A 21,776-nucleotide genomic window follows, 5' to 3' on the forward strand; every position below is an offset into this window, starting at 1 on the left:
TGTTCAATTTGGTTATGTTTTGCTTTATGACTTTTATTTACAGTATATATTATATTAGATTCATACGCTGTATTCATCGAAGATGTTAATATGCAGCCTTTCTGGAGATCGAAGCCATCTAATTGTAAGACAGTAGTATTCGAATAGAACGGTTTTACAATGACATTTGGGCTCAGTGAAGATCTTAAAAGTCAATACTTCTTTTAAGGAGCAATCGCTAAATAAATGTTCAATCATTACTGTTCACAGTAATTACGCTGAGCAAACTCCATGCTAAAATAGCTGGTTGGGTAGGCCCCTTTGATGTAACAGCCGGCCCACATCATTGCATTTTGGATTTACTAGTTTGTCCCATATTGCAATTACTACAATTGCAACATGTCAATCAATTGCATCTATCATCAAGTAAATCACTAACTGAAGGACCTGGCTAGATATATGCTACTCCACATCTTATTCATGTTCATAACATTATCGTAGCTTAGATTGCACATGAAACTGGTAATGACAAGACTTTAAAAGAAGGGCATTTAGAGGATTAAAGGCATAGTTTATTGTCATTTACATTATTCATTCACATTTATATATATATATATATAAAAACTCTTCTTGGTTTCTCAAAGCCATTTACAATGGCAATGATACTCACAGGAACAACTACGAGAAAGTGAGAGTCTAAATGTTCCCAAATGGATAGCGCACCTAGTGTGAGGCCCAACTACCAACCCAAAGACATTGTTACATGCTCAGGCGACCTACGAGTAAGCCAATGGGTTGAACTCACACACACAACAGAGCACGCAACACCATAAAAACACCTCCATCAACAAAAAAAAAAACCTGACTTGAAAGAAACAAAGTGGTGCCATAAGGAAGAGCGATATAACTAAAAGCAAGAAAGTAGCATGCAAACGAAAGGATGTTACACGCTAATAGTAAAAGAACAAAAGTAAAGTATTCATCCATCTAAAAAACTGCCCTCTTTATATACCATTTCACTGTTGAAAGTATCGAACCAAAAGACCCCACGGCGTTAGTTTCGTGTTAGTTTGTGTTGTTTTGATGAATTTCGTCATGTTCACCTCACCTTGGACCCTGAAAACAGCACCATTGTATTCCGCAACAATTTGCTTTCCAATGATGTGCATACTTTATAGTAGAATACCTTCTTTTTGACCATGCAACGACCATTCATTTGTTCATCTCTCTTCAATTCATGTCGTTTTGTTTACATGTGAAGAATTTTTTAGTTCGATGTTGCCTACAAATGAGCTGTTTTGATTTTGCATGATCCGAGGACCTTCCAAAAGAAGGCAGTTCCTACACTAATGATATGGAATGTGTTGACTCTACTGTATGTGATGAGGTGAATACTTTTGGCGTGAGAATTACAAACAGACTACAGGAATGATACATAAGGCTCATCAGCCGATCATGCGAATGCGGGCATAATGATGATGTAGAGTAGCCCAAATACTTGATTAATATCATTGACAGCAACCATGATAGTTGGCACAAGTTTGTTTGCACTGGCTCGTAAACAATCTGTTTTGTTCTATTCCATGGAGGCTAAGATGCCAATTTTCATATAGTGCTCTTATCGATGCTCTGTCTTCCGAGGTGTGCACTTGTTTCTTGATTTGAATGTGCATGCTTTGTGGCACAAAAATCAATGAAAACTGGTTCCAGGTGATGTAAATAAAGAATAAGCTATGCCTATCATTCAATTGAAAAAAAACAGCTCATGGTGAATGCAAACAGAAGGAGAGATGAATCGAGAACCTTATAATTTCTGGTAGCGAGAATAAGGAGAGGTAGAGAAGGACAACCGAATTAAGCTTCCAGTTACACCTGTTTCAGAATCAAATGATGTATTTTTTTTTGTTTATCTTGAACCTTGGTGTTAAAATCTTTCATGTGAAATACGCCTATGAGGAAATAGGGGGGGGGTAGAGAGCTCGTTGCATGTGAATGTCGAAAATGAGCATTTTGCAATAGTGAAATAGATACAACTGGGGATAGAAAACAGTTGGAAGCATGGGATGAAGCGGATCAAATAGAGCAAATGTCAACTGTCAAAATGGTACTACTCTCACATTCTTAAAGTAGCAACGTATGGATAAAAGTAATCTTTACTGCGTGAGATGCACTGTGAGTTAATTCGCAGTTGGTAAGATCTAGATGCTTCAGAAGGGGGATGTGCAGCGACACTTTGGTTAGGTTTTGTTGATCCAGTTGGCATCGTTCCAATGACAACTTCTGTATAGACCTGTTTGATAACCCTGAGTGCAGAAGCAGAGGCATCACCAACGAGTGACCAATCCACCATGGCAAGCGCTTTCAATACGGAACAGCTTCTTAAAGTATAGTCTAAGGGAGACAAACGGCATTTACTCCATAGACTTGCATCACTTGCTGGCTGATATTTGCCAAGATCAAATGTTGAAGGTATGTCCCAGAAGTCTCCAATAAAGCTTGATGAGGGAGAGTGTTTGCATTTTGCTCTCTAAACAAAATTTTGTCATATTGTTTTGCATCTTCAAAAATAGCTGTGATCTTGTTGGCATTGCATGCTGATGAATGGCTAGAGTCAACATTGAACTGTAACATAGGATTATCTGCGTTAATGTACGAGTGGTTTTCACGTGTGTACCTAATTTCCGCTGATCCAATATAATGCATTCAATCTAGAAAACTGGTCAGAAAGCCAACCACATTTGGCATGCACACGTTGTGGAAGTTTGCTGTTTTCATCTGGAATACAAAGGACAGAGACTGCAGCATGGTCTTGGATGAGAACCCAAAGCCTTTGGTTTTGAGATCAGCTACTAGTTGATGGTCTTGATGATTGGTATTGATATCCAGATGGTGAAGCCTAGGAAACTTGAACATGATGTACTTGAGCGACTCGTCAGACATGAGCAAAAAGTTGCCAGTAAATGAGCTGATACGAGGTCGAGGCTGGATTTGTTGCAAATCAACTGGCATGTGCATATCGTCACCAAGATAGTTGAACATGCCTATATTTGCGATTCTTTTGAGAGAGTACGCCGTGAAGCTAAAAGACTCTAGCTGAGGACATCGTTGAAGAATCAAATGCGACCTATTGCTGTTATGGCTCGTTTTTCCTCGCGAAACAAGGGCTCTACACACGTCGCAGCTACCAGTAGATTAACAGAAAAGTAATCCTGGTAAAATGCTGATTCGTCGTTTAGCGTGTTAATGTAAGCTAGTCGTCAATAACGCCATGTCAATTTGACAGCTCTACTCATAAGTTTATATGCGACTATGCATATACATGCTATGGATTTGCTTGAAGTAAATATCTTGATTCAAGTGGCTACTGAGATGAAATCATTCCAATCACCTTACATGTGGGTTGGCTGTTCATGCAAATAAGTAAGTAAATGTATCTTGATAGTCAACATACTTTGTATTTGGCTGTGTATTAAGCAGAGCAGATGTACATCACATACCAAGAGAGACATCTCTAGTATACAGATTGAAACAAATGTGTAGTACCATGTAATGACGTTCTTGGTGTGGGGTTAAAATATTTATCCTCTGGTATTTAACCACAAGACATGCGAGGCTCTTTTATTTTTTCCTTTTATCTCTTCTCTTTATCAACATTTATTAACCATGAAGAAAATCAACAATTTCGCTTCAGGCATTTCGTCTGCTGTCAATTCACCTATTCCTACCAGCTTGAAAGGTAATTTCATAGGCAATGGTATTGGGATGACAGCGTTGTTTATCAAGTGCTACTAGGCGAATGCAAAAAGGCCGCAAAGATTCTCAACAGTTTTCTGGGTAAGCTATTCTTTCTTGGAAGAGAACCGTGTTATTCACACTGAGAAACCAGATCCTGGGCAAGGCATGGATAAGATTATTCCAGAGAACATCTTGGAGAAAGCACAGGGTTTAGCTATCTATACTGTCCTCAAAGCAGGTTTCTTGTTCTCGGGACGTGCAGGAAGTGGCATTGTGATTGCAAGGTAAGATGAAAGAGTGCTTTGTGTGCCAAGAGCATATAATATGCTGACCTCCACTATGCTGTAGATTGCCAGAAGGAGGTAAATAGACGATGGATACTAAAACTTGCAACATGGCACAAGTAAGTGTAACATGATATCATTTTCTTTTTAGGGTGGTCTGCACCTTCTGCCATTGGCACTGGTGGCATTGGCGCAGGTGGCCAAATTGGTAAGCTGTTTATATCATAAACGAGAGGGAATGAGATGACTCATGGACGTTTCAAACGTAGGCGCTGAATTGACTGATTTCGTGCTTGTGTTGAATACCCAAGAAGCTGTCAAGACATTTTGTCAATTGGGTAATGTCACTTTGGGTGGCAATGTGTCAGGTAACGAATAGAGAAAGGGAACAACACTGGGAAAATTAAACCGATGTTGGATCTATAGTCGCTGCGGGTCCCATCGGTCGTAATGCTGAAGCTTCAGGAAGTGCCAATCTCAAGCATATTGCCGCCATCTATTCTTACAGCAAAACCAGAGGTTTGTTTGCAGGCGTATCATTAGAAGGATCTGTGGTAGTTTCAAGAGGAGATGCGAACGAGAAGTTGTATGGACAACGTGTTACCGCCAAGCAATTATTGACGGGCGCCATACCACCACCACCTGAGGCTGATGCATTGTACAGAGCATTAAATGCCAAGTTCCACACTTTGGGCGAGCAAACATATTCAGCACGTAGCATGACCAGCGAAGATGGATCTCCCCGCTCCATAGGGCGCAGTAGCGGTACATTCAAGAGCACTCACATTTCCGCACCAGGTACATTGAGACAACCACCTCCAGTTCGACAACAAGGCGGATACGGTGCTCCTATAGCTATACAACAACAGCCCTACAATCCAACACCTTCATCTCCACCTTCCTATCAACCACCCGCTGGAAACAATTACAACAACAGCTATGGACAAGATATCAAACCCTCCGTCAACAATAGCTACAATAACAACAATTACAACTCTACTCCTAATAATAACTACAATACTAATACTCTCGCAAGTCAAGCTGCTGCTAAAAGAGCACCACCTCCACCTCCACCTAGCAGAAAACCTGTCGTGGCACCATCAGAACCTACTGCAAGAGCACTATATGCATTTGATGGGCAACAACAGGGTGATTTGAGCTTCCAGGAAGGAGATGTGATTACCATTGTGCAAAAGACAGAGAGCCAGGATGACTGGTGGACTGGAAAGATCAACGGTAGACAGGGCATTGTAAGTGAATTTAAGAGTGTTGGAAAAAGAAGGTGCTAATCATGTGTGTTTGGTCTTTGTAGTTTCCAGCAAATTATGTTCAATTACAGTAGACAATTCAATTTATATATATATATATAATAAAATGTCATATCCATTTTCTGCAACACGTGCCTAGTAGAGTAGAGTGAGAGCGAAAAAAAAAAAAAAAAAAAAAAAGCTACATCTGAAAATGTTGATTGTGGAGTATCTCCAAACCGTCGGCTCTTTATTGCATAAAATAGACAAACTAGTGTTGAGACATCTAGCACAACATCCAGAGATGGCTTGCAATGTCCAACAAGTCGATCGAATACTAGATTCAGGAACATGCGCAACATGACAGGAGTTATCAATGCGAATCTTCCACGTCACTTTGCTTATATAAGCAAACTTGAAAGGAAACGTTTGTATAAAAATGCCATTTCAACGTTTGTTTGGTTCGGTTTCTTTTATTCCGTTCAACTAAATAAATAGAATAGAATAATGACCGTTCTCCCAGAAGACCACGTTTACACTGACCATGTTCATCCTTGGGAGGAAATTGTCTATTATGTTTGTACGTATAACTGTAGAAATCACTGGACTTGCTGCTAACATCTGCTGCCACCACTAACAACAGCCCAAAATCAAGTGAGCAAACTACGCAGAAACAAGGACGCCCAAGCAGTGTATCAGAAATGGACTCAAGAGACACTCCAAACATACGGTTCCGTTGAAAACTTTCTCTTGAAAGAAAAACTGATCTGGCCAAAGGATGACCCCAAGCCAATGTTAGTGCTGCCAAATGATTTCCCTTATTCAGTCGATCCTGGGATTGAACATGTCTTGATTTGGTCCAAAGCACCCTTAGCTGCCGATTTTGTGGAATCGGTGTTGGATGAGAGATTTGGTGCTCATGTTTGGGAATGGGTCTATTTTGTTAATCCCCCTGAATGGCAGAGTGTGCCTACACTGCCTCATGTGCATGTCTTTATGCGAAAGAGATGCTTAGAATAAATGCGTTTGATTCTGATTTCGAGAGCAATACATGCCAACAAAATAAACTCGTATGAAATGCATGCATCAGCATGATTTGTTTTTAAGACATATCAATGCAATATGCATCGTTTAAGAGATATTGGTAGATCAAACAAGCGCAGTCTCATCCATGTATATCAAGACTGCAATACTGACTATTGTTACATTCAAGAGTGTTCGGCAATGCATACAATTTATATCATAAATTCAAATGGACTTATCGCAATCAAAGCACCGTGCAAATGCATGCTTGATCTATCTCCACGCCCCTTTCAAACCGAGCACGTACCATGCGACATGAAGAACGGATGCTCAGCACTGTTTTGTAAGTTGCAATACGCATCAGGATGCCTTTTTTTTTTTTTTTTTTTTTTTTTTTTTTTGGCTCTGCAGTCAACTCAGAACCAAACAGAAATGAAATGACTCACCATTTCACTCCTCTTTTTACTCTTATTTTTAAGTATCCGCTTCCTTTCAAAAGTATATAAGCAACGTTTTGATTCCATTTGATCATTCCCTTTCTTTCATTCTTGTACATTCTCAATTAGGCATTATGGCTGACAGCCCTTATACACTTGACAAGCTTCGTAGTACCTTGATTCGCTTGGAAGATACCATCATCTTTGGTAAACACTCGCCTTCAAATGTTGAAACGATTTTTTTTTCTCTTACTCCTTTGTTGTCTGATGTATAGCCCTCATTGAAAGAGCCCAATTCGCCTTGAATCCTTGTATCTATGAGAAAGGCGCTTTAGAGTTTAAGGGTGCAACTGGCGAACGTAGTTTTTTAGAGTATTTCTTCTGGGAAACCGAGAAAGTGCATGGTAATTATCATATCCTCTTGATGATAAAGAGAACGCTTTTCTGATTTGCATTTCGATTAGCCAAGGTGCGAAGATACACTAGGTAAGAATACATAAAAAGAAAACGACATGCCAATTTCAAGCATCGATGGTTGACCAAGAGCTCTTTGTTGCACACGCAGTCCTGATGAATATGCATTCACATCACCTCTACCTGAACCCATCCTCCCACCACTCGAGTTTGTGAAATTTCTTCAACCCAACGATATCAACGTCAATGACAAGATCATGAATATTTACGTCAAAGACATTGTGCCTACTATCACCAAATCTGGAGACGACATGAATTACGGTAGTTCAGTAACAAAGGATATTGAAGCATTGCAAGCCTTGAGCAAACGCATCCATTTCGGTAAAGCAGTAACACAGTTTCATCCCATGATCTGTCTACTAACCAGCTTACAACTTTGACTTTAGGCAAGTTTATTGCAGAATCCAAATTTAGATCGAATCCCGAAGAATACATTCGTTTGGCTTTGGCAGAGGACCGAGAAAAGATTGATGAACTATTGACAAATAAGGCTGTGGAGAAGAAGGTTTTGGAAAGATTGCATAGAAAGGCTTTGGTATATGGTCAAACTTTAGACGAGGAACAGGAGGGTACAAACAAGCATTTGCGTATTCCAGTGGATGTCGTTGTTGATCTTTACAAGAAGTGGGCTATTCCTTTGACAAAAGAGGTTGAGGTTGATTACCTTATTGCTAGAGGAAAAGAGGCTGCTGCTGCTAAAGATAAATAAAGCTTGGAGTTTATCTTGAAATATTCACACCATCTGAGTATTTGATGGCTTATTTCGAACAAATGTGGCATTTCTTGGGGGATGGGTATGAGGCTTTTATGCAAAGAGACAGCGACTTTATATCAGTGCATTAATTTGAATGACCAACTATTTCATGAGGTGATGCAGTCGTGTTTAACAGCTTGGCTCTGATGCATGAAACTCGTAAGGAACAGATCTTAACCGTCTACGGCAAATCCACTAAAGTACGCTTGCAAACATATTCAGGGAAGCATGTTTTGCTGAAGCTAATGCTATCCTGTATTAAGATTAAAGCAAACTCTACTTTTGGATAATAGTAGATCCACGTATTTACAGAAATATTAAGATCTTGCGGTAGACAAACCTTGATTTCTAGCGTATATTTTAGCTTAATTCTATCTGGTGCATTGGGTGATACTGTGGTCAGAAGATGAACAGATTAAATGGTTGTTTCTTCATGCATTTTAATGCTACATATTTTATTGTGTTAGAAGCTTTAGGTGGCCTGCATTAAAATCCTGATGGCCACAGGCCTTGAGAGACAAAGAGTATACATATTCGTAAGTTAATGATTGCATGCCTCATTGCGGCCCTGGTTCACTACTGACAGGAATGGTTTCCAAGGAACTGGTACGAGCATCACCTTGGAATACTCAAATGTATGCAAAAACACAGCAAAATCAAGGTGCATTTGAGTCGTGTTTTTCCGTATTAGAAGCTGCTTTAGATCACCAGAATAGCACCAAACGATTTCACTTGACTAGAACTAACTTCCTAAAACCTTCACTCAACTTTTTTGAAACCTGAAAAAACATGGTCAAAAACCATGAGGGATACATCATGGTTTTTATCTAAAATCAAACGATCGCATTTTTACCCCAAAAATAAAGTCTTTCAATATGGTGATATATTACATCAAATGTAGCTATGAATCCAACGCAACCCCTGAAACCACTTTTATAGGACTTTAATACGCAAAATCTCGACATTTTTGCCCAAAAACCTCATTTCATATTTTCTGAAATTGCTCAATAGGTTTGTTCAAAACAACTATACAAGTTAACACCATTGGATGCGCCACAAAGAGTACTTTTATAAAGCGTAAGGAAGCAATGAATGATTCTCGCATTTCACATAGTCGAATCTTTGAGAATAGTAAAATCAAGTCGTTTCTAAACAAAATTTGGCGTGTATGACATATCTGGGGCAAAAATTGTTTGAATTTCCATATTTAGTAATTTTGGCGAAGCCAAATTTTTTTTGTAATTGAAGGTTTTGATTGTAATAAATGCACGTAGAAAGTGGTATTGCTCTGATATTGGCAAGATTATTATCCAAGTTAAATTCTTGAATTTTACGGTTTTAATCCATGTAATCGCCTCATACAGTAAATTTAACGCCGAAGCAAAAGATGTTCATAAGAGTAGTAGGTGTCTAAATGACACGGTGCTTATGGTACTAGCAAGTATATTTCAAAGTATCCGAATACGGAATAATGTATACGTGTGCTTTATAGAAAGGTGGGCTTTAACTGATGACAATATATCATTTTTGCAATCACCTGTTGCAATTTTTGGCATCCCAGATACCTGGACAGCCAGATGTCGCAGCACATTTCAAACATCTTGGACTACTACAGTCTGTTCGTTTGTTTTTACCATTGCAGACTTCACTTCCACAACCTTTACACTTTCTTGCTGTAACCCTTTTTGTTATTACTGGTGCTTTCTGGTAGGGATGTGGATGGCACATCTGCAGTCGAGGTGAGATGAACCTGTGTGTTGGGACCAGCAAGGCAGTTTGGGGCCTGTGATCAGGAACGGGCAAGACATCTTGTAGTCTGTGGCTAGGAACAGGCAATGATGGCTGGAAATAGTAGCCAGCAGGGAGGACATTGTGCTGTAGGTGTGGCTGTTGTGGTTGCGGTTGAAGCAGTTGCGATGAAACAGATGGCGGCGGTATTTGTGCATCAATTGTGGCAGCAGAAACGACAGCAAAAATATTGTTGATGGATGGTATTCTTGGTGATGCTGCTGGCAGTAGTTGAGAAGGCTGATTAGTGGAGACGACTTGATGCTCAATGAGTCTCAAAGCTATTTGATGAATCTCCTCTGTTTTGGATACTCCGTCTTGTAATTCGAAATCTTTATAATACTTCTCGAGATGATCCGTGGTTTTATAGAATATATCAATACCGTTGGCCTTTTCATTGAACTTGCTGGCAAAATCAACAAAATTTATCCTTCTATTGTTGCTATTCTTGTAGTGAGTTTCATAAATGACCCTGAATTCGGATTTCTCCTTCATCGTATGGACAGCGAGCACGGCAAACTTTGTACATTGATTGTTTGCAACAAACTTGTAACGGCCAAGATGTGAGCGCAAAGTTGACCCAACTTTCATGAAGACAGTGTCTTGGAGCTGTGGAATTGTTTTGTCTATAAGAGGCAAGCTCTCATCCGTGATCTCAGAGGGCAAGATACCAATTTTGACCATCTCTTCATTTGGTAAAGGGCATATACCAAAGAGCTCACCAGAACCGCAATATTCCAAAGCATTCACAGACAAAGCGATGTTTCTTGTGTCAGCACTGAATCCCATTTTTTGACGCAAGAGATCAATATGCTGAACTAGCCAGGGATCATAATGGCTTTTGTAAATGACTGAATGCCTGTTCTTTGAACCCACGTCGAGATTATGTCTCAGCCTGTATTCAGTAAGCATCGCATTAGCCAGCTCTGGACCAGCACCAAACGACCCAAACTTGCGAATCAAGTTCTGATGGACTCCGCCTTCTAAAGAGTTTGTTCCACGGATGCATCTATAGAGTGTCAGCTTGAGATCGTCCAATTTTCCTGTCTTAATGTACAATTGTACATCTGGCGGATCAGACACATGGCCTAACTGCACTGTTCTCAAGACAGCAGCTGCTTGATCCCAAGATTTTTTATCAAACAGTGCTCTTCCAGATTTTGCGCACTTCAGAGGGCCGTAAGAAAGAAACAAGGATTTTAAAAGAGGAAGCAACACTTCAGGAGCAGACACCTTTCTTCGTACTCTTCTCCACAACCACGCACGATCGTATTTCATCTTCGAATCCCAGGTGTGTGTAAAGCTTGGATCCCTAAGTCTTTTCTGTGCAAATGCCGCGATGACCTTTTCTTTGTCAGTCTCATCAATCGTAAATAAGCTTTCACTAAATTTTCTAGTGAATTGCTTATACAAGGTGTGTCTCTTATAAGGCTTGATCATATCCATCAAATGAAAAATGTCTTTGACGACGCGAGTAAAAGCAATTTTGGGATCAGCATTATACCAAGCAAACTGTCGATAGCCACTGGTAAAGCCAGCCTTGTCAACCCTGTCTATAGCATCACCAAAAATCTCTTGCATCTTTGACTGAATTTCTGACTCCATAATAGCATTGGGATTGCTTACTGGCGTAGCTATTACAGGATCGCTAGGGGCGGTAGGATTAGCAGAGGAAATACTCGAGGCTTCAGATGGTGAAGCAGCTGTGATGAGATGAGCTGCAGGAACTCTCAGTTCAAATGGTGGTTCACCATATGTTTGCAAAGCAATACCATTTGCCAGATATCCAGGAACATATACTTTTGTAATTCTTACAGTTGCTGTGCTACCATTAACCACGATTTCGCCGTAGGCAACAGCTTGACTGTTTCGTGGAGGCATCACATCTACAAACGAACCAACTGGACAGGTAGGAAGCACACGATTACCAACAGGCAGATGATTCGCAGCAACACTGTAGATGGCCAAACTAGCCCAAGCATCAATTGCAGCATAATTTAGAAGATCTGGCGAGAGGTCAGCCATATTCCATGCGCTTCTTTGAGGGCCTTTATCAAGAGGGGCACCAAGTATACATAGCGAAATGTCTGACAATGACATTGTACCTGTTGAGATTAGCTGCCGTGCAGAACAGAATGATCCTAGCTCCAACTTCGTTTTGCATTCAATTCCGAACCGATTATTGAGACGAGAGAAATCAACACCAATGCTTCTTCCAACTTTCGTGATATCAGCATTTACAAGCACATCTACAAGCTCCTTGGGAAGTGCGAGCCAGGATCTATCAATATGCAGGACGTCCACTGTATTGCCATGAGCAATCTGAATGACATCAACTTGATCGTAATGCGGATCGTCATTCACATTCCATTCTGTGTCAAGTCCAATAACCGAGGGCTTGCCAGCGTTTCTCTCGACTGTCAACTTGTCATTCAGATCCTTCATCTTCCTAATAATCAACCCTACATCACGATTGAGATAGTCTACCTCAACATCATTTGGCAGCCTGAGGAATAACCGGTTTGCATTGCTGTTTGCAGTCTCTTGCTGACGTGGGACCTCTTGAATGACCTTCAAAGAGTCGAAGATGCTCTCCAAGAATCGTTTATCGCTTTGCACATTATCAGTGAAGAAAGCTACCGGCATCTCATGTCCATAAAGTTCGTATGCTTCTTTCATTTTTTGCAATGAATGCTTCAGATAGATAAGGGACTTTGAGGGGACCAGAACCTGATGTACGATCTCCTCATACTCATTCGTCACGGTGAACAAGGCAGTGAATACACCAGCATCCTCAATTTTAGCGATATGTTTCGGGAATTTGAAAGAGTGATCGCACTTAAGCACCTTGCCGTCAAGAAGCATGGCATGTTTGTCCATCTTTGGCTTGAGTTCCTCGATCATTGCTGTGTACAAAGTCCTGAAATAAGTGGCACTTGGTACATAACCAGCATACTGGTGAGGGTCTTCAAAATTCGAGTAAGGGAGGAACGAATAGTTTCGGAGGAGTCCTTTCTTTTTAGCCAAACATGACAGTAAGTACTGGAGTTCCAGCTGATCATGACGAAGAACATGCAATTCTCGGAGTAACTTTTGGAATCTCTGAGGACCCATTGAGTTTTGCATGCACGGACGAAGGAGATTTGCGACAGTTTTGGAAACACCTCCTTTGCTAGTCAAAACGGCAGGGAATTCCATCTGAAGCTCCTGTGGCAATTGTCGCATAATGATGGGGTCGTGAGATTGCCATGAGTCTTCAAATCCAGGCTTTTTGCATCCAGTCACTGTACATTCGTATCTGCATGACAACAGATAGAAACAACTAAATTTCATATTAGCAATCAAGCCAACGTTTCAGCCTTTAACTACTCTACTCTTACTTACCTTGCAAGATCAACGATTCTTCTAGCATGCGGATCCTTGTTGAAACCTTTGCTTTTCAATGGAGATTTACACTTGGGGCATTCTAAAGACTTGGACCTGTGTGGAAGCAAGTGATGAGGTAGCCACAGAAATACTCGAGGTTGATATAGGCTTTTATTGGGTTCCTCTTTCGCCGGTAACTTCTTCAGCAGTGCAAAATAGGGATTAACTGGCTCCACCCAAAAAGTATTCCTGTCGTATTCAACAGGACGTCCGTCCTCATGCAAGCGGGCACAAAGAGACTCGAAAAAGTCTCTGTGCTGAGTGTTGAGAGGGAGATCTTGGACAGTATCATTGTCTTCAGCCTCGCAGTTCTCTTCACCCTCTTCTAATCCAGCCTCTTCAGGGACAGAGAGCTCTTCTTGGCTTTCAGATGTTGATGACTCGCCCTGATTTGAGCTGCTTGAAGGATCAATACTTGTTGCTGCTGCATTGAATTTAGCTACTCGCTTGAAGGCTTGTGTGATTGTAGCTTGATTCGAAATAAAGCCTTTGGTAGCAGAGAATCGAAGGGTAGAAAAGCTGCGTGCTTTTCCTTTGTCTTTATTGTTGCTATGTTTGGTAACTTTCCCCATTACTGTTCACAAAACGCATAAATAAATGAATATAAAAAGGAGAAAGGGGGTAAATCAGATTAGGTTTGAAAGTATAGTAGGGCTTTTAAATTTCATATATATTTCTACAGCCGGCCCTAATTTATGATTTTATTGGCCAATATAAACCAATCATTTATCTTATTAGGGCCGGAGTTTTGCCCCAGGTATGTTATCCCCGCCCAAAATTTTGCCAATCTGGAACAGAGATGTAGCGGAGATTTAATCCACTTTGGCTGGTGCAGTAGTGTTCTGCTGATCGTGATGGCACTCCACGAGTTGGAAGCTCGCACTTCACAACAGTTCTATGCAACTACCTTTTTCAACTTTCAAAAGTGTTTGATTATCTGGGCAGGCTTCTTAGCGACTAGGATTACACTAGAAATGCAACCAATACCCTGGTAGATGGATCGTTATACATTGGGCTGTGCCAAATAAACAATTTCACATAAAAACAGATGCAACCCATTTTTAATTACACTTCGAAACAAGTCTGATAGTAGTAATACAACCTGATTTTGAAGAATCAAATATGACAGCAGCATTGAACAAACAAACTCGATTCATGCATGGATAGACGCCCCCGAGGAAAGTTTAATGATTTGATATTCCTGCCAATCAATCTAATTTTAAAATTTGCCTCGTCATAATGTGATGGTATCTGCTAGTAAGATACAAATCAATGCAAGTATCGCCCACGGAGAGAGAGATTTCTCAAAGGAGAAACATGGTTTACTGTACGTATTTTCAAACTCTTTTTTGATTCTTTTTTTTTTCTTATTCAAATATCTATATCATGGAGCGCTCCACCTTGACAGAAGAACGATTAATGACACAACACAATCTGAACCGGCCTCAGTCACCACCTGCACCTCGTCTTGCTCGAGCCAGTGTTTTTAGCACTGCACACACCAATAGACCCAACCCCAATGCCACCATCAATACCATCCGTTATCCACCTCGCATTCCAAGATTAAGGCGACTATCACAAGCGATTGTGAGAGCTGCGAATGGCATGACCACAGAACGGCCTAGTAGCATCAGCTCAGCAGTCTCCATGACTAGAAACGTGCACAGAGAACCAGGGTCTTCCATTGATCCCGACGCATACCATCGCATTAGCAGTAGTGACAGTGCTCATGAAGAAGACGATGTGATTCTCAACAACAGTATATACGATCTGCACTGTGTGTCTGATGAAAAGGCGGTTGATTTAGCTCAAATGTGCAATGTGGATATTCAAAAGGCGCCGTCGAATACAAGCTATGTTGCATTGGAGTTTGGGGTGGTATCAGAAGATGGAGGACAGTACAGCTCAACGTACAGTATACACAATATACTCAAGAATGACGGTACAGTGTATTGGTACGTTGTGCATACTATTGGGATGTTTGATTGTCATTGATTGTTTTTGTTACAGCTCTGAGCGATGTGGCACCATCAACATATTGCTGAGATATCGAGGTTGGGAAGGCATGAAGAATCAACGTAGTAAATATTGCGTGCTATCGCACATTGTCATCAAATCACCTACCCATGGATATACCGCACCGTGCAAAGAAGGCATGATATTCATGTCGCATAAGCCTATTGATATTGAAAGTAAGTCCTCACAACTTGCCACGCCTTTGCGGAAGTGCTGATCAAAGCTGTTTATTAGGCACCCGCGCGTTTGACTTGTTTACCAAAGACAACTTTGAAAGATACACGCACATGAATCACGACAATTTAGACGATACAGATCCAATCGCATGGTTCAGTGCTTCAGATCAACGTCAATGTGTAGTGGACATGCAAGAAAAGAGCGGAAGATATGTTTTAATCAAATTACTGCGAGCAGACTATGAATCCGAGAATATGGATTTGCAATACATTGGGTTTGTCGGTTATACAGGAAGCAGGTGTTTTGCAAAGGCAAAGATTTGCTAGTATAGAGTATAGTTTATTTACAGTGTTTCGTCTCCTTGCTGCTATTAATCCTCATTTTGTTGCTCTTGCGTGCGTTTTCTCTTTCTCAATTGCTCCTTTAATCGCTTTAAAAAGCCTCTACCCTTCTCTATTTGGAAATCATCACCGCTATTCAATAAAGCATTGACCAGCCCAGTTGCAATACTATCACTGCAGTAGAAAACAAGTTAGTACCCTGTCATAGCTTTCCAAGTCAGTATAGACACTTGCTGTAATTGAGTATCTTCAGCATCTTTCTCTTGTTGTCTCAAATTCACTGCCTCATAGCCAGGAATATTGGGTGCAAGATTGAAATGACGAAGCTCGAAACCACCCAAGAACTCATTGTCAGTAGGGTCTCTGAAAGCCATAGTGCCAAAGCCGTCTGCCTCGTCATCATCGTCCATGTCCTCGTAATCATCGTCATCCTCGTCAGGTAAATCAGGGCCTAATAGATCACTGAGGTAATTGGCATAACGAGGCTGACCTGTAATGGTCTCTCTTTCTTCATCCTCCTCGTCCTCCTCGTCCTCCTCATCCTCATCCATGTCTTGGTCCTCGTTGGCTTGTGTAGGTAAATAGTCCATGTCATCCTCTTCTTCGCTTGAGCTGGCATCTGGGTCGACGATCATTGAGCCGGTGAAATGCACAGGACTAGTCGATGGATTGTTCAGTACATTTGCTACATGCAACCGACGTCTTACTTACTTGACGCCTTCCACTACAAGGGTTGCCTTGTCCTCAGCGATGAATGTATGGCTCAGGGATTGGCATTCCACCTACACACATGGACGTTTAGTGTAACAGATTCTCCATCAGCATTGCTCACTGTTGATGTGTCTACACGTTGCTTACCAAATTTCTATCCAGAGTACACAAGGTGAATGCATGCCCCTTTGATTTGACTTTGATGATGGTTTTTCCCTTTTCTGGTGTTTCTGGTAATGACGCCTGTGTTGGTTGATTTGCACTAAGTGACCCTATATATATATATATACTTGGGCCATCGTTTATACTACCTGACGAATTTCAAGAATGCCAGGTGTTTGCATTGGAAAGCTCTCCCCAGGATTCAACGTGCAGCCTACAGCGCTTGGTCAGTGTTTGATCTGGTGGCGTTGATTGCAAAGGAAAACTTACCCCAGAATTTGACAGACATGATTTGAATGTTTAAAAGAGGTGCTGTACAAGCGAAAAAAATCTTCCCGTTTATAAAAGCCAAGAGCTATCATCCGTAAAACTCCGTCCTTCTCTGTTCCACCACGCACATTGCTTAAAAAAAAAAGGCTCGAGGTCAAGATGAAGGCTCTTTATTTTTCTTATTAATCTCTCTAGTCTGTTGCAAGGTCATATCCATGTCTGGTATAAAGAATAGAACGTATAATAGAAGAGGCAGACCACGAAGAAACAACGTAACAGCTCTGCAACAATATCATCTTAAAGAAACGGCTCTCGCTTCAGACGCACTATTTGATCTCGATGAAAATCAGCCACTCACCATTGTGCAGCCTGCAAAGAAGGCATCACCGCTATCGTTAGCGTCAGTCTCTTCGTCCCTGGCATCTTCGATTGAAGACGACACTTTTGATAAAGAGTTACCTACAGTAACTGAACGCGACTCATCATCAGCATCAACAGCAGAGCATCCCATCAACTCCGATGTCTCTCATCTATCAGATATCAATGTCATTGCTTTTGAATCATCAGAGCTTTCATCAGAAGATGATTCTATCAACACAGCTACACCACCGCCACTGCCCACACACACATCCACTGTAAATACATCCCAAGGCGTTAATCTGGATCAGCTGCCCAAGGTGCACTTTGTAAAGGGAAATATGGATGAGGACAACAATGGATTACATGATGATGCAGACGAGGATGAAGAAATATACCAGCAGGAGCAATTAGCCCAAGAAGAGCAATTGTTGATCCAGCATTACCAAGCACAGCACCAAAGCAGCTCCAGCAATAGTGTATTGACAAGTAACAACAAGGACATCTTGAAGCTGAGCCGCACTTTTAACCGACCAGAAAACCATTATATTCATTACAACGAGCTCTCCGACGTAGAGCTATACGACTCTGTTGAATATGACATGGACGAGCAAGATCAATGCTGGCTTCGATTGTACAACAAGGAACGACGCAAAGAGTTGTCAGGCGACATTTCCCCTTATTTATTCGAATGCATCATGGACAAATTAGAAAAGGAATGGTTCAACTTGGTGAGTATCTCTCTTTGGCCGTGTGGTTATAGAGCGCTAATAGCCTCCATGTCTTAGATCAAAGATACACCAAAACCTGAAACGGAGCAAGTGTTACTGCCTGAAGATTCCGCTTGTGTGGTATGCGATGATACAGAAGTGGAGAACAGCAATGCAATTGTATTCTGCGATGGCTGCAATGTAGCTGTTCATCAAGACTGCTATGGCATACCGTACATCCCTGAAGGCCAGTGGCTGTGTAGAAAATGCATGATCTCACCCGAATTTCCAGTATCTTGTATCTTTTGTCCTAACGAAGGTGGCGCATTCAAGCAAACAAACACCAACCAGTGGGGACATCTGTTATGCGCTATTTGGATCCCAGAAGTCGGTGTCAGTAATACAATCTACATGGAGCCTATTGATCAGATTGAGAATATACCCAAAAGTCGTTGGAAGCTGACATGCACCCTATGTCGAAAGAAACAAGGCGCTTGCATCCAGTGTGATAATAAACATTGCTTTTCAGCGTTTCATGTGACATGTGCAAAGGCTGCAAATCTTTGTATGAAGATGAACTCTCAGTCATCTCAATCAGAAGAGGGCGTGATTTTGAAAGCGTATTGCGAGAGACATACACCAAAAGACTACTACATAGAGAAACCGTCAGTTGTAGTTAACAGCAGCATCCCAGATTGTCGTCGTCATCATCGTCGCAGTAGCAGTGAAGAGGAAGAAGTAGACGGAAAGGAAGAGGAAGATGGCGCACCACCAGCGAGAGGAGAATTGAATGGAACAAGACAACGAGGCAGAGGACGTGGACGTGGACGAGGCGAAGGCAGAGGTCGAGGTAGAGGTCGAGGCAGGCCCAGTAGACAGGCATTAAGCGATCAGCAACAACAGCACATGGATGAAGCCAACAATAAGGAAGCTCGTGCTCATCAACACCACTACTCCACTGGCGCCCCCATTGCCCCCGACATCATCTTGGCAAAGATTGACAACTTACCATGCGTACGATTCTCAGGCATCCGAAAGCGACCTCAGGCAGTTACTGCCATTGCGCATTACTGGTCATTAAAGAGAGAATCAAGGCGAGGTGCTCCCTTGCTGAAAAGATTACATTTGGAGCCCTGGACAGCCTATTCAAAATACACGGCAGGAGAAGACGACCAGTTGGTTCGAAAGATGGTAAGTGCAACACTACTGACAAGTTACTGCTAGCTCCGCTTTCCTCATCTTACCACATCACAGGTCATTACTCAACTACGTGCAGATCTAGAAAAGGTGCGCATGTTGTCTGAGCAAGTGCAGAAGCGAGAGCGACTCAAATTGGAACAGACAAAGAAGCAGAAGGCGTATTTAGAGATGATCTTCTTTCCATTGGAATATGTCATTCGACCGGTATTGAACCAGTTCATGGAGATTGACCGCAAAAAACTGTTTTTAAATCATGTCACCATGGATGAAGCAGCAGACTACCACAAAATCATCAAGCAACCCATGTGCTTTTCTGAAATCTGCCAAAAGCTAGCAAGCCACTCTTACGCCACACTGGATCAGTTCAAAGACGATGTACGATTGATTTGGACCAACAGCATGGACTACAATACGGCGGATACAAGCTTCTATAAGGTGGCCAGTAAACTGAAGAATGCATCACAGAAACTGTTTGACAGCGCAGAAGCCAAGCTGAGTCGACTTGGTCTATTGCAAGATGGCATGCTGGATGAGCAAATTGACGATGCTCTGTTTACTTATGATGCTACTTTTGATGAGGACGATTTAATCGATGTAGAGGAACATCAGCCAGTTCAAGTGGTAGATACGGAAGCTGAGGCTCGCTTGAAGTTAGAAAAGAAGCGTTTGATGGCCGAGAAAGAGGCAGAACATCAGAGAGCTATCAGAGCTAGAGTGGAAGGTAGAGCCAAAGCAAGAGCATTGCGCGAAGAAAATAGACGAAAGGGCATTTTATCGCAAATGAATCCAGTTGAAGAGGAGATCAAGTCAAGAACACTTCGCAAGCTGAGAGATCGAGGCCATCTTGCAGTCCCTGTCAATGCTCCCTCCAGTCCAAATCAAGGCCCTTTTCTGGATTCAGTTACAAACGACAGTCTGGCACACTTGCCTTCTCAACCACGACTCAATATGGACCGTAATGAAACTCCAATGACGCTAGCTGAAACCACCATTGAGGAGCAACAACCAGCATCAGCACAGCCTGTCAATCACACAGCCGAGCAAGTGAATGATCTCAAAGTAGAGCAATCAGTCGATTCATCAGCGGCCCTTAGAGAACCGTCTAATTTATTAATTACCCAGGTTTCATCTTTATCAACAGCAGAAAGTGACGCTTGTGTGGATTCGCCCATGAGAGACTCATTCCTTGATCAAAACAACAAAGCGGAGAAGAAGGAGACACGGGAGCCATCTATCTTACAGAGTAAAGAAAAGCACAAAGAGACCAGTTTCATGCCTACCAAACGCAAACATTCATCTCTTTGTGTGACACCAAGATTGACTCGTAGCAACGGCCTACAAGCAAGCATAGAAGAACTGACGAAACGTCCCAAAATATCTCAAGAAGCGAGAGCCTTGTATGCCTCCTACAATGGTGTCTCTCACTTGGATCGTCCTCAGGAAGTGTACAAAGAAAACCGCAAAAAGCATGCGCCTGTGGGTTGGGTTTGGTTGGAAGACGATGATGCTGACGACGATGACGATGAAGAAGAAGAGGGGGGTGACGACAGGCAAGAAGCCAACATGGATCTAGATAAAGCTTCAGCCGGAGGTACTGGCTCTGCGAAGAAACAAGCAAGACTAGGACGCAATGATATTCCTGTTCCTCGATTTAACAAGGGTGAAATTGTGTGGGCTCGCGTCAATAAATACCCATCTCATCCTGCCAAGGTAAGTTTCAATCATGTAGCTTTGACGTATATGCTTACTGTTGCGCTCTAGTTTTTGAATCTGTCAGACGAAGAAGCAGGCCCCAAACTCGTAGCCAGTCGAAGATATACAGGTGATGTCTTGGTAGAGTTCCTTAAGGTGCCTGAAATGCATCGATTTGGCTGGGTTGGACGTAGAACGATTTGTGAAATGGGCGATCCTCAAGTGGATAGACAAAGATTGGAAGAAACTTTGCAAAAAAAGATGAAAAAGAAAGAGTATATCCAAGAGGCTAAAGAAGGGTACCGATGTGCAGGATCCATATTGGGCCTGAATCCTGAGCCTCTTTTGAGCGAAGTTTTTGATCGACCACCAGAGCAAAGAAGAAAGCGAAAACATGCAAGCAGCAAGAAGCGTAAATAAATCTCACCATCATATACAATTTTACATTCATTTCAACACAATAGCAAGCATATAACATTATCCTTCATACATATATATATATACACTATCACCATCATTTCAAATTACATATAAACGAGTCTTTTTATATACACCCTATGCCACAATAATACAGTTTCTGCCATCCAAGAATTATTATTAAAGTATACGAGTGTTTACGCCTCGGATGACTCTTTACCTTCACTTCGCTTCGGTGAGAACCAACTTGCGCAGCAGCAGCTCACGCTACAGATTGCCCTTACGTAGCTTATCAAAATACTACTACTTTCATGTTGACCATCCACTTACACATGAAAACCCTTCATACTATATGTGAATCTGACTCTTATGTGAATCTTACATCCATATACGCGTAGCTACTTCATATACGGGCAAACAGCTTACTGGTCTTTCCCCTTTTTAGTCCTTAGTGTTCCTGATGCAGCAAAATCTGAGTGCATTTGAGCTGCGTTTTCTTGTGTTCAAGGCCGTTTTAGATCGCTAGAATATCACCAAACAATTGCTCTCATCTGGCAGTTACTTATGGTCACTATT

The 21,776-nt window shown here is 41.6% G+C and overlaps 8 protein-coding genes across 8 annotated transcripts; 5 read left to right on the forward strand and 3 right to left on the reverse strand.

The window, feature by feature from the left end:
* Positions 1-2,682: 2,682 nt before the first annotated feature.
* Positions 2,683-3,018, reverse strand: ERG6_2 (Delta(24)-sterol C-methyltransferase; the record flags this gene model as incomplete). The annotated part of the gene is made up of 1 exon (XM_064824805.1): positions 2,683-3,018. One exon carries the CDS (start codon positions 3,016-3,018, stop codon positions 2,683-2,685), a length of 336 nt encoding a protein of 111 aa, XP_064680182.1.
* A 624-nt stretch (positions 3,019-3,642) lies between these two features.
* ATC70_005519 (uncharacterized protein) lies at positions 3,643-5,340 on the forward strand (the record flags this gene model as incomplete). Its single annotated transcript, XM_064824806.1, has 8 exons — positions 3,643-3,715; positions 3,772-3,813; positions 3,866-3,998; positions 4,063-4,076; positions 4,150-4,206; positions 4,268-4,366; positions 4,425-5,248; positions 5,311-5,340. The coding sequence occupies 8 exons, from the start codon at positions 3,643-3,645 to the stop codon at positions 5,338-5,340; spliced, it is 1,272 nt and encodes a 423-aa protein (XP_064680183.1).
* A 412-nt stretch (positions 5,341-5,752) lies between these two features.
* On the forward strand, positions 5,753-6,265 carry TPC1_1 (mitochondrial thiamine pyrophosphate transporter; the record flags this gene model as incomplete). The annotated part of the gene is made up of 2 exons (XM_064824807.1): positions 5,753-5,825; positions 5,889-6,265. The coding sequence occupies 2 exons, from the start codon at positions 5,753-5,755 to the stop codon at positions 6,263-6,265; spliced, it is 450 nt and encodes a 149-aa protein (XP_064680184.1).
* A 574-nt stretch (positions 6,266-6,839) lies between these two features.
* PKC1_3 (Serine/threonine kinase) lies at positions 6,840-7,888 on the forward strand (the record flags this gene model as incomplete). The annotated part of the gene is made up of 5 exons (XM_064824808.1): positions 6,840-6,912; positions 6,981-7,109; positions 7,170-7,191; positions 7,271-7,500; positions 7,566-7,888. The coding sequence occupies 5 exons, from the start codon at positions 6,840-6,842 to the stop codon at positions 7,886-7,888; spliced, it is 777 nt and encodes a 258-aa protein (XP_064680185.1).
* A 1,578-nt stretch (positions 7,889-9,466) lies between these two features.
* Positions 9,467-13,719, reverse strand: ATC70_005522 (uncharacterized protein; the record flags this gene model as incomplete). The annotated part of the gene is made up of 2 exons (XM_064824809.1): positions 9,467-13,043; positions 13,106-13,719. The coding sequence occupies 2 exons, from the start codon at positions 13,717-13,719 to the stop codon at positions 9,467-9,469; spliced, it is 4,191 nt and encodes a 1,396-aa protein (XP_064680186.1).
* An 814-nt stretch (positions 13,720-14,533) lies between these two features.
* On the forward strand, positions 14,534-15,666 carry ATC70_005523 (uncharacterized protein; the record flags this gene model as incomplete). The annotated part of the gene is made up of 3 exons (XM_064824810.1): positions 14,534-15,102; positions 15,158-15,339; positions 15,398-15,666. 3 exons carry the CDS (start codon positions 14,534-14,536, stop codon positions 15,664-15,666), a joined length of 1,020 nt encoding a protein of 339 aa, XP_064680187.1.
* Positions 15,667-15,710: 44 nt separating this feature from the next.
* ATC70_005524 (uncharacterized protein) lies at positions 15,711-16,843 on the reverse strand (the record flags this gene model as incomplete). The annotated part of the gene is made up of 6 exons (XM_064824811.1): positions 15,711-15,855; positions 15,916-16,338; positions 16,393-16,463; positions 16,540-16,635; positions 16,704-16,768; positions 16,825-16,843. 6 exons carry the CDS (start codon positions 16,841-16,843, stop codon positions 15,711-15,713), a joined length of 819 nt encoding a protein of 272 aa, XP_064680188.1.
* A 196-nt stretch (positions 16,844-17,039) lies between these two features.
* On the forward strand, positions 17,040-21,203 carry ATC70_005525 (uncharacterized protein; the record flags this gene model as incomplete). The annotated part of the gene is made up of 4 exons (XM_064824812.1): positions 17,040-17,912; positions 17,970-19,082; positions 19,146-20,801; positions 20,853-21,203. 4 exons carry the CDS (start codon positions 17,040-17,042, stop codon positions 21,201-21,203), a joined length of 3,993 nt encoding a protein of 1,330 aa, XP_064680189.1.
* Between the last annotated feature and the right edge of the window lie 573 nt (positions 21,204-21,776).

Source organism: Mucor velutinosus (assembly GCF_035048745.1).
Source record: "Mucor velutinosus strain NIH1002 chromosome Unknown tig00001544, whole genome shotgun sequence".
In the NCBI taxonomy this organism is placed as follows: Eukaryota; Fungi; Mucoromycota; class Mucoromycetes; order Mucorales; family Mucoraceae; genus Mucor; species Mucor velutinosus.